At 47.7% G+C, this 12,319-nt stretch overlaps 1 protein-coding gene across 4 annotated transcripts in view; it reads left to right on the forward strand.

Annotated features, from left to right (window-relative positions):
- ABCC3 (ATP binding cassette subfamily C member 3) overlaps positions 1 to 12,319 on the forward strand; it is a 97,318-nt gene that overhangs the window by 34,222 nt on the left and 50,777 nt on the right. For all 4 annotated transcript variants that reach the window (XR_012648217.1, XM_075014150.1, XM_075014149.1 and 1 more), the window contains exons 8-10: positions 2,601 to 2,816; positions 8,141 to 8,318; positions 8,828 to 8,989. Coding sequence is in view for 3 of the 4 variants with exons in the window: in XM_075014150.1 (XP_074870251.1) it covers positions 2,601 to 2,816; positions 8,141 to 8,318; positions 8,828 to 8,989 (556 nt within the window). In the remaining variant the exon portion in view is untranslated. The remainder of the gene's footprint in view (positions 1 to 2,600; positions 2,817 to 8,140; positions 8,319 to 8,827; positions 8,990 to 12,319) is intronic.

A 12,319-nucleotide genomic window follows, 5' to 3' on the forward strand; every position in this document is an offset into this window, starting at 1 on the left:
CATGTGGCCATCACTGCAGTAGCAGCAATGGCAGTTGGGAGCATTGCTCTGCTGCTCCCTGTGGCTTCTGAGGCCTAGGCTGGAGCCCAGCACTGTGCTCTGGGTGGCTCTAAGGACTGACTACTGTAGGCTCCGCCCCTTCCAGGGGTGTGGAGCTGGGACCCCCAGGCCCTTGGTGTCTGTCAACCCTGCTGTACTATACACAGGGCTGCATTGTAAATCAGATGAATTGTGTGTGGCCAGACCAGTTAGAGCCTCAATTTCACTGAGAAATGTGTTTGTTTCTTACATTCATGTAGTTCCTAATGCAGCTGGCTATGAAGCTTTTGCATGTTGGACCATTGCTCTCTTTTAAATGGGTCTACTTGTTAATCAGCTCTGCAAGTGGACTGTAAAAAAAGAATACGGATTTAAATTGTATTTAATTAAATAATAATGGGGTACTCTAATTTGCATATATGTTCCCTGGGCCTTCTTCAAGTCCTGCCTCCTTGCTCTACTGAAAACATGCCATTGTGCTTCTGTCTGAGCTACAGAGCCCACCTGGCATCTACTCTGCCTCATGTGTCAGCAAAATCATTCGTTCTTATGATCAAATTGCAGAATCTTTTCAACTGGGGATGTCGTCAGGCACAGCAGGCGTGTCTTAACTGACAGTTAAAGGTGTGTGTTTTCCCAGGGAGCAGCTGAGTATTAGTTATCTTGCTGTAGTGTAAACAGTCAAGGCAAGCCTGGGAGTTTTACAATAAGGTTAAATAAGTGCCAGATGGGGAAATACTGCTGACCTCACCTACTTACTTCTTGATAAACACTGGAGGTGTATTGTCTCAGCTTAATATTTTACAGCAAGTTAACTACTGCACCTGTTTGCTTATTCTGTGGTAAAACCCCATCCTCTGCCTTTTCAGGCAATGAAGAGAAAGCAAGAAAGAACTCATCATGGTTTGTCAGATCCTTTTTTCCTAAGATCACAGTGCTGACAACCCCCTCTTTGCCGCCCCCCATCCCCAAAGAGTGCATAGCTTGCACACCGAGCACGTTTAATCTGGAAGAGACCAAGATGAAGAATGAACTGTGAAACTCAGTGAACTATTTTCAGCAAATGTTTTATTGGTCTGATTTATTCTTTATTTTCTCTTCTCAAATACAGTAAACCCTCGAATTAACAGACTAATGGGGGGAAGGTTGTCCGTTAATCCTGAAAGCCCGTTAAATCTGAGGGTTTACTACCCACCCTGCTAGGCTCCCTCTGTCCCAGTCCCACTCCCCTCCCTGCCTCTCTGAAAAAAAGCCAGGGACTCACCAGATTGCAGCTGCTGGAGCTGGAACTGCCAGAGTCTGCTGTGCAGGTGGCTCTGCGGGACCAAGGCTGAGACCCCGCTGCGTGCAACTGGAGGAACCTCCATCGATGCTGGAGCTGCCTTGCGCACCTCTCGCCAGGGTTGGGGTGTGTACGTGGGCAGACAGCACTTGTGTGTGCACCCCAGAGCACCACAGAGTGTGTGGCAGCTCTGGCATTGATGGCAGCTCCTCCAGCTGCACGCGGTGAGGTCCCTTCAGCCACACATGGCAAGGGAGCTCTAGCTGCGTGGCGGGGTGCCTCCAGTGGTGTTCTCTTCCAGCGGTGGCTCCTCCAGGTGGCAGCAGTAAGTCCTTTAACTTTTTTTGGGGAGGGTGCGTTGAGGGGGTTAGGATTTTACAGACCCCAGCGGACTTCAAGAGCAATGGGGTTATCCGTTGCTTCCAAAGTCCTCTAAATTCAGGTTCGTAAAGTTGAGGATTTATTGTTCTCTGTGACCAGACCAGAATTACTAGTTTTGTTCCAGGAATGATGGATATGTGGACACATTTCTGCCTCTGGGCTCCTTGTTACAAGTATCACTGGGCACCTCTGTGTCCTGTTCATATTTCAAGCTGGTGGAGAGCTCAGCTAGCTCAAAAAACAGAACGTAACACAAAAACCCTGCACAGTCACTGAAAAAAGTCAAAAAGCGCCTCTCCTAATGTTGTTAACAAAAGAGGTTAATTCAAAACTAACCTCTCGGTTGTTCCTGGGGTTCTTTTCCTGTCCTTCCTTGTAGCAGATCCTAACTTCTTCTCAAAGGCTTCACACCACTGTTACATTCAGGATGGTGTTTAATAACCTAAAACTGCCTCAGTGAGTCAGCAGGATTCCAACACCCGTTGATAGAGGTGGGCAGCAGGAAATCTCTCAGCCTATTTTGAGAGAGGTGAGTGAATGAGAGTATCACAGAAAATAGGGTTTCCAACAGTTGCCTAGTGGGGTAGGCACCCAACTCATTGAAAGTCAGGGAATGACGGATACCTGACTGACTGAGGGGGTTCTGAAAATCCGACCCAGAGTGTCTAATAAAATTATAATAAATGTATCACACTCTTCAGCAGTAATTCTTGGTATTTTATAAAGGGAGTGTCATTATTCCTATTTTTACTGCTGGGAAAACTGAGCACAGCCAGATGAAGTGAGTTGTATTCCTGACTTTGCCACTGGCCTACTGGGTAGCCTTGTGTAAGTCACATCTCTTGCCTCCTAGTTTGCTCTGGAGCTCTCACCGTAATCATTTGTTTCATGCTGTTAGGAAAGAAGTGGCATACACGAAGACCTCTAACCATGTGCTGAATCATGTTGGTGATGACCCAAAAGGAGTAGAAGTTCTGATCCGTGATAAGAGGCAGCGTAAAGAACCTTCCTTCCTGAAAGCATTGCTGAGAACCTTTGGCCCATACTTCTTGATTGGCTCTTTCTACAAGCTGATCCAAGATCTGCTTTCTTTCGTCAACCCTCAGTTGTTAAGGTTGGTTTCTCGTATCAGTCATTTTACCCACAGTCCTCTTGCAAAACAAAAAAGCAGTAAAGTAGCACTTTAAAGACTAACAAAATAATTTATTAGGTGAGCTTTCATGGGACAGACCCACTTCTTCAGACCATAGCCGTACCAGAACAGACTCAATATTTAAGGCACAGAGAACCAAAAATAGTAATCAAGGTTGACAAATCAGAAAAAAAAATTATCAAGGTGAGCAAATCAAACAGTAGAGGGGTGGGGGGGGAGGGGAGACAAGAATTAGATTAAGCCAAGTATGCAAAAGAGCCCCTATAATGACCCAGACAATTCGCATCCCGGTTCAAACCACGTGTTAATGTGTTGAATTTGAATACAAAAGAGAGTTCAGCAGGCTCTCTTTCCAAAGTAGTGTGAAAATTCCTCTTCAGTAACACGCAGACTCTTAAGTCATTAACAGAATGGCCCACTCCATTAAAATGTCGGCTGACTGGTAATCATTTTAATGGAGTGGGCCATTCTGTTAATGACTTAAGAGTCCTCTTGCAGTGTCAGCTTCAGAGATGAACATGCGTCTTGAAATGCGTTATTTACCCATACAGTGTTGAGTGCTCTGGTCCTACCATTTTCGCAGAGAATGGCAAAAGGTGGCCATTCTTCCTTGTGCGCTTAAAGCGAAATCAGACAGGCCTAACCAGAACACCTAAAATTGGAAGACCCATAAATTGGACATAGCCAAGGACAGCGTTGGGCTAAAAAGTGGCCTGTGTGGCAGCCTAAAGTACAGGTTGAACCTGTGTAGTCCAGCACACTTGGGACCTGAACAAGAGAATTTGACCATGAGAAGTCAATATTGTCTGTCGGAATTACCAGCACTTCCACTTCCTACTGGGCTCTTAGGAAACATTTAGGGGTAAATTACAGCTAAATAACAGTTCAGAACTCTGAGAGCCAGGACTGGTGGCTGTAAATAAACTTTATGGGACCACAGGAAACTTGGCCATGCCCTTGATAAGGTAACTAAAAGCACGCCATTTTATTGCCAGATGAGAATGCTGGATTAGAGCGGTTCAACCTGTAGTTATTCTCTACCCCTGAGGAATATCTGCAGCCAGGTATCTGAGACCAAAGGCAGAATACTGCATGCTGGGACGAGGAGTCTTTGCATGCCTGATGCCTATATGAATGATGAAGGGAGCTGTAATCTAGCTCATTGTGTGCACATAAGGTGTGGCCCTACCTGGCAAGTTGCCAGCGTAGCTCCTGTCTGGGACAAATATGGGAGTTCCTGCCTTATATGTAGAGTTACTCTGGTCAGTGAAAGACCTTGCAAGTTCTCAAAGGTGTGGCAGTGGTGAGAAAGTGGGGTGAATACCTTGTCCAGGAAAAGGAAATGATCGGGTAAGAAGGAAGGTCCTGCCAAAGGTGGGAAGTGGGGTCTGTAGCACCTTTCCTGCCTTCTCTCGTACGCACTTTATATGGAGTCTCAAAGAAATACTTTTCTCTTATGTCCCTGGGAGACCTACTCTGCCAACCCAATCAATACAAGGACTGTGTGTTGCTGTAAAATGGTATCTCACTTCTCTTTCTGTGTTGACTTGTTCGCACGGTGCAAAGTCCACCAGCTCATTGATTTGGAAGAATATAGTGATGGAAATAGCAGAGGTCCAGGCAACAGCAGTTGCATTCCTTCAAGCAATCATTTTTTTTTCCCTCTGGTATGCAGGTCTCTCCTCATTTAAAACAAAATGAGAACATGGGGAGGGAGGTGGAGGCTCAGGACTGGGGCCAAAAATGAGGTGTTTAGAATTCAGGAGAGTGTTCCAGGCTGGAGTGCAGGAGGGGATGAAGGGTGTAGGCTCTGGCATGGGATTGGGGATGAAGAACCAACCTAAGACAAAGGGGTTTGGAGGGCAGGATGGGGGCTTGGGGCAGGAGGTTGAGCATGGTTGCAGGGTCTGGCTGGGAGCTGATCTACTGGAGCAGACCCAGGGCTGGGGCAGAGTGTTGGGATGTGGCATCTTGGAGGGAGTTATGTGACAGGGAGTTGGGGTAGCAGACACTTACCCCAGGCAGCTCATGTCTGGTAGTTCAGCGTTGCTGAGGCAGGTTCCCTGCCAGTCTTGGCTGTGCACCACTCCCAGAAACTGCTGGCATGTCCTTGGCTGTAGTCTTGGCAGTCTGGTGGCTCCGCATTCTGCCCTTGCTTACAGACCCCGCCCCTACAGTTCCCATTGGCCAATGGGAGTTGTGAGGCTAGAGGATGGAGCTTCCCTGATTGCTGCAAACCGGCACTTGCAGCTCCAGGCCGCGGTGGGGAGAGGCAAGGGAGCAGGGCATGAAGCCACCTCTGCACATCCCCTCCTCCCCCCATCCTCTTTCAAGTGCTGCAGAGATGTGCCAGCAGCTGCTCCCTTCGGGAGCAGTATGGAAGAGCCCTGCTGTGCTGCTGGACTGTTAGTGGCCCAGAGATCTCTTTTGGGGCCCCTTTTAGCTTGGGGTACTGGGCTGCATCCCCTAAAGCCCTGTGTTAATCCAACCCTGTTTAGCAGCTGGAAAAATCAGGGCTGTCTAGAATGCGTTGTTGCATGGAAAACAATAGCTTTGCATTTCTAAAAAAGAATCACTAGGTCGCATGCAGGGTCCAGTGAAAGTGGGTTTGGGGCCAAAGAGGACATTTAACCATGGCCTCTGTACTTTTGCAACAGGAGATTCATAGTGCTCCCTCTGTTTTCCCTTTCCATGTGCAGAATAAATTTTATGTGTGCCGAGGCATTTGTGGATGTGCACCACCAGCAGAGGCACATGCTGCTGGCTGTGGGCACTCTGCTGCTCAGCTGGGCGGCACCTGAATCTCTCCTGGGTGGCTGCCCAAGCTTTTATCTTACAGGGGACACTGTTGCCAGATCCATTGTATGTGGCTAGTAACCGGAAATTGGAAATACCTTTACTGAATTATTGTGCGTTACGTGATATTTTCTGCCTGCTAGTCATATATTTACCATGCAGGACTCACTGGGAGGGCAGTTGTGTGTAGCAGAAGTCCAGGATTATTAATGAAGATAAATGACTAATTTAATAGCACCACAATTTAGCTAAAAGGTCGATGCAAACATCAGTTGTTTATGGATATGTTTAGGCGAATGGGGTTTGGAGCCTATTTCCCCAAGGGAAAAGCCAGCCCAAGGCACTGATGGTTCAGGACCTGAGGGCTTAGGAGTTTGAAGGTTAGCATGAGGCAGTGGTTGACAGTGACCTGCTGTGATGGAGTTTTTGCCCCCATCACCTTTTGGAGAAAGGGAATAAAAAATAGTAAGTATCTCCAGGCATGTGACCCCATAGGCTGGGGGAAGCAAGGCCTCCCCTACCCCCAGCTACACCCCTTCTGCCTGAGGCCACAGGAACACACAGAGAGAGAGAGAGAGAGAGAGAGAGAGACTGGGGCCACTTGCCCCCAGCCCACAGAGCTCCTGGGAGCCAGCGGAGGAGTTGAGTGGGTAGAGTGGCTGCCCATCTTGGATCTCTGGGGAGCTGGAGTGGGGCATGGCTGCAGCTCTCCCTGGAGCTCTGGGGACCTGGCAGGTGGCGTGACTGCCCAGCCTGCCTTCCCCAGCTTCTGCCACCCACAAAAGCAGGCTGGGAGAGGGAGTCTGGAGGCCTCCGATACAGCATGCATGGCACCAGGTGAGGCAGCCTGGTATGGCATTGCCTTCCCCTGCCTACAATACCTTTGGCCCATGCAAAAGACCTGTGCAGTCATTGAATGCCACAGGGACAAAGTTAGCTGGGGATCCATTAGCTCCTTGGCATTTGTAAGTGAGCTGCAGTTGCTCAGTGGGGGAGAGAAGGGCAAGGGAACCAGAGGCTCTCTAGCGATGACAGAGTCACAGTAAGTGAATACAATCTTGTACAGGGAAGGCTGGGAACAGGACTTGAAAGAAATCTGGAGCTCACTGAGGGGAAGCTGCTGAGGTCCCTGTGGAAGGGAGATACCTTGAGAAAATGCTGAGAAGAAGTGGTGGGGAGCCTCATAATTAGCTCAAGAAAGTCAGAAGCCAGATTTGTGTTGGGATGTCCGTGTTGACAGTTGAATTGGACTTTTATAACCTCAGAAGGGGACCACACTTCCAGGCTACGTCTACACGTGAAGCCAACATCGAAATAGCTTATTTCGATGTAGCAACATCGAAATAGTCTATTTCGATGAATAACGTCTACACGTCCTCCAGGGCTGGCAACGTCGATGTTCAACTTCGACGTTGCGCGGCACCACATCGAAATAGGCGCTGCGAGGGTAAGTCTACACGCCAAAGTAGCACACATCGAAATAAGGGTGCCAGGCACAGTTGCAAACAGGGTCACAGGGCGGACTCAACAGCAAGCCGCTCCCTTAAAGGGCCCCTCCCAGACACAGTTGCACTAAACAACACAAGATCCACAGAGCCGACAACTGGTTGCAGACCCTGTGCATGCAGCATGGATCCCCAGCTGCAGCAGCAGCAGCCAGAAGCCCTGGGCTAAGGGCTGCTGCCCACGGTGACCATAGAGCCCCGCAGGGGCTGGAGAGAGAGCATCTCTCAACCCCCCAGCTGATGGCCGCCATGGAAGACCCGGCAATTTCGACGTTGCGGGACGCGGATCGTCTACACGGTCCCTACTTCGACGTTGAACGTCGAAGTAGGGCACTATTCCGATCCCCTCATGAGGTTAGCGACTTCGACGTCTCGCCACCTAACGTCGAAGTTAACTTCGAAATAGCGCCTGACGTGTGTAGCCACGACGGGAGCTATTTCGAAGTTAGTGCCGCTACTTCGAAGTAGCGTGCACGTGTAGACACAGCTCCAGTGTGCCAGGCCACCCAAGGATTAGATGCTCTTGGTCCAGGAGAGTGACCACCAATGGTGGCATTAGACATGTGTCCCTGTAATGCTTCAGCTTGATACAAACAGATGCGCTTAGGATAAGTGCAGTATCCTACACCTGCCTTATGTATTAGACAGGCTTCTGTACCACTGGCTGTGTGGTTCAGCTCATGGCTACATGGGGCGAATTGGGAGGCCACATGGGGAACAGTGCATTATAGAGTTGGAGTCCATTTGTATTCCATTTCTAACAATTGTGCTTTATCTCTGCCCTAATGATAAACTGTTGTATCTTTGTAAGTTTGTTTGAATAAAGACGTAGCTTACCTTGTAACCAGGAGAATTTTTTGTCATTTATGGGTAAAGAGCGTATGTAGCAATCTGCCATGGATAAGAGAAGCTGTGGGTTATGTTACGTCCCATTGATCTCACTCCTTGTTTTTGTTTTTCTTCTCTTACTTTTCTTATAAACAGTGTATTAATTGACTTCGTTAAGAATAAAGACGCTCCATCCTGGTGGGGATTTTCTATTGCAGCTTTGATGTTTTTCTCTGCCGTGCTGCAGACTATTATACTTCACCAGCATTTCCAGTACTGCTTTGTTACTGGGATGAGGCTGAGAACTGGCATCACTGGGATGATATACAGGAAGGTAAGACTGAGAGTATGTAATCGGTTAATGCTTTTATGTGTAGCCAGGTAAGAGTGATCTTAACCATTAGACAACAAGGAGAGAAGGTGCTCCAGGATTAAGGGGAGTTTTCTAACATGCCGTGGCAGTGGCAGAGGCAGAGAGAGAGAGAGAGAGAGTGTGTGTTTTGAATCACCAAACAGGGCATAGTCAAATATTGGTTTTATTTAAATATTCAAATAAAGAGGTGCAGCCTTGCTTTATTAAGACTCTCAGAAAGCAACTGTATCTAGTAAAGAGGCATCAAGTACTAGTAAAGATGGAAGAACACAAAAGCAAAATGTGTCTCATGAAATTTTATTCTCCAGATGAATTCAAGATGATTTACAAGTGACTTTGTTGTTTTAAACCTACTGGACATTTATCTACATTAGCAGGGTATCTGATTTTTCCAGTGCCTGAGGATTTGTTGTCTGCAGGGCTCTGCCTGTGTCTAAAGTTGATAGTCATCAAGATCTCTTGCTTTTCAGTCCTTGGTAATCACAAACTCAGCAAAGCGCTCCTCTACTGTTGGAGAAATTGTCAATTTGATGTCTGTGGATGCCCAGCGGTTCATGGATTTGATGACTTTCCTGAACATGCTATGGTCAGCGCCACTTCAGATTTGTCTAGCTTTATACTTCCTCTGGCAGGTACAGAAACCATCCCACGTCAGAATTTCAGTGACAGACAGATTGTATTTTGTTCATTGAATTCTCTACTATTTCCAGAAACCTTCCCTTGTTTTGATATAGAATGGTTGATGCCAGTTTATCAAATTAACTAACCTCCTAATTACTGTAATAGCAACAAAGGGTCCTGTGGCACCTTATAGACTAACAGAAAAGTTTTGAGCATGAGCTTTCGTGAGCACAGACTCACTTCATCTGATGAAGTGAGTCTTTGCTCACGAAAGCTCATGCTCAAAACTTTTCTGTTGGTCTATAAGGTGCCACAGGCCCCTTCGTTGCTGTTACAGATCCAGACTAACACGGCTACCCCTCCTTTACTCCTAATTACTGCGACTGGCTTCTCATGTAGGACCTCTGGTTCATAAACATTCCCATCAGCTGATGCAAATGACTTTCTATGGCCGTGTCTACACTAGCCAAAAGTGCCTCATTAGCATGTGGGAGGCTGCGGCACTTTGAAATTGATGCAGCTCGCCGCCGCGCGGCTCGTCCAGGCGGGGCTCCTTTTCGAAAGGACACCGACTACTTCGAAGTCCCCGTATTCCTATGAGCAGATGGGAATAAGGGGACTTTGAAGTAGGTGGAGTCCTTTCGAAAAGGAGCCCTGTATGGACGAGCTGTGCGGCGGCAAGCCGCGTCAATTTCGAAGTGCCGCAGCCACCCACATGCTAATGAGGCACTGAATATGCATTTCAGTGCTTCATTAGTAAACTTCAAAATGGCCATTTGCATGGCCATTTCGCAGTTTTTGGCTAGTGTAGACGTAGCCTGTATGAGCGAGAGCTGAATAGACAGTGAAAACATGTCTTGAGGAAGTGAAATCCCTGCTGCTGTCCTGCAGTAGATGATATGTAGCCTGCTTCATAATGAAATGTATAAAACTCTAAGTATGGATAGTGTGACCACATTGTCAAATACAGGACCCTGGTCTCCAGCGATGGGAGGATGCTGTTCCATGTCAGGGCCCCTCAGTGATGGGGGCAGCTGCCCCACAGAGAGGTAACAGAGATGAGGGCTCCACAGCCTCCTGAGGAGGGAGATTGGAGTACAGGGGCTCCACAACCTCCTAGCTGGGGGCACCATGGAATAAAGAGGCTGCCCTGTGGCAGAGCTCACCGGCAATGGGAGCTGCCTCCGTGGGGTGCCAGGGAATAGGGCAGCTGTCCAGCAGAGGAGCTCCCTAGGAGTTGGGGCTGCCACCTCGAGACACTGCATGCCAAGGAACAGGATTCTCACAAAATACAGGACAATTTGCCCATTTTCTTTAAAAACCCTGTGAGACAGCTTAAATGAGGGTCTGTCCTGAGAAAAACAGGACGGATGGTCATCTTGACCAAATTCCACCCTAGCACAAATAGTATAAATACCACGCCACTAACTTCGGCAGCAGTACAATGGAAAGGGACCTGGGGGTTATGGTGGATGAAAGGCTGGCTATGACTAAACAGTGCGCCTTTGTAGTCAAGAAGGCTAACGGCATACTGGGGTGCATTAGGAGGAGCATTTCGAGCAGCTCTAGAGAAGCAGTTATTCCTCTTTATTCAGCACTGGTGAGGCCACATCTGGAATATTGTGTCCAGTTTTGGGCCCCCCAGTATACAAAGGATGTAGATTTGTTGGAGCAGGTTCAGCGAAGGGCAACAAAAATGATTAAGGGTCTGGAGCACAAGAGCTATGAGGAAAGGCTGAGGGATTTGGGCTTGTTTAGTTTACAGAAGAGAAGACTTAGAGGTGATTTAATAGCAGCCATCAACTTCCTGAAGAGGAGCTCTAAAGCGGAGGGTGAGAAACTGTTCTCAGTGCTGTCAGATGGCAGAACAAGGAGTAATGGTCTGAAGTTGAAGAGGGAGAGGTGTAGGTTAGATATTAGGAAAAACTACTTCACTGGGCAGGTGGTGAAGCACTGGAATGCGTTGCTTAGAGAGGTGGTGGATTCTCCATCCCTTGAGGTTTTTAAGTCTCGGCTGGACAAGGTCCTGGCTGGGATGACTTAGTGGGGGTTGATTCTGCTTGAAGCGGGGGGCTGGACTAGATGACCTCCTGAGGTCCCTTCCAGCCCAGGGATTCTGTGATTCTGTGACTGTGTATCCACTTCAGCCAATGTGGAAACTAACCCTAAGTATGTATAAAGCAGTGCTGGGCAACCTAAGCTAACGAATGGGCCGTATGAGTGGTCTTCCTTCATCTCAGGGGCCAGCAGCGAGCAAGATGGTCTCCTGCGGTAGGGTAGTTTTGCTGACTGCACTTACATACCTAGTTCATGGGATGTGCTGACTGAACGTAGAAGCACTTTGATTGGATGCAGGTGGAGTTTGTGGCTCTCAGTCAATTCTGTGTGCAATCAGCATGCACCTCTCTGCCTTACATGCTTGTCACTTTAGTAACACTAGTAGGAAAAAACCTATGCAGGTGGAAACCAGTGGAATCTGGCAACCCTGCATATAGGCCTCAGTACATAAAATGTCTCATGGGCCACACATAGAACCCCAGTGGGCTGCAGCTAGCCCGGCATGGGCATGGAGCGTTGACTTCCAACCACTTGAAATATTTCATTAATACTAATTGAATGTTTCTGATTTATAAGCCGGTGGCTCAAAGCCAAATGTCCCATCTAAGCTCAGGAACCTGTGTGCAGGTGCTAGACAAACACTGGGTTACAGTCTAGAAAGACAAGACACATAAAGGGTAGGGAAACAGAAGGATTATTGTTACAGATGGGGAAACTGAGGCACAGCAATTGTGATTGACAGGGGAAGTATAGGGCTGAGACAGGAATATAATCTAAGATCCCTGAACCCCAGCTCTGAGTCATACCTACAAGATAATCCATCATGTCTAATTTTACATGTCCTGTACACATAAAATTGCAGTGTACCACCACTGAAATGAATAGGAGTTCTTCATGAAAACCAGTGGCAGGGTGTGGAGAGCAGATGTTTTTTGACTCTTGGTTATGTGTAACTTGACAGCATGGAGTACGTGCAGATGTCAGCTTTGAAAGAAATTTGCTTTTCCTGCATTTGATTGGACAGTTGTGCCCTGGATGAGTGCACTTCGGATAGCTATGCCCTTTAGTAGTGTTCTTCTTTCTGCTGTAAAATCTGTTTTCTAGGATTCATAGTGACATTAGAGTCACCAGTGGCTCATATAGCATTTTATGTCCAAATACAGAGGCAGGTCCTGACACTAAGGCTGACAGTGGCCTGTCTCAGGTAGTGACAATCAGGATGATTGGGAGTTTGTCAAGTACATTACCCTGTATCACAGAGGTGTCAAAGGATATTCCTTCCC

The sequence above is a fragment of the Carettochelys insculpta genome, chromosome 20 (assembly GCF_033958435.1).
Source record: "Carettochelys insculpta isolate YL-2023 chromosome 20, ASM3395843v1, whole genome shotgun sequence".
NCBI lineage: Eukaryota > Metazoa > Chordata > Testudines > Carettochelyidae > Carettochelys > Carettochelys insculpta.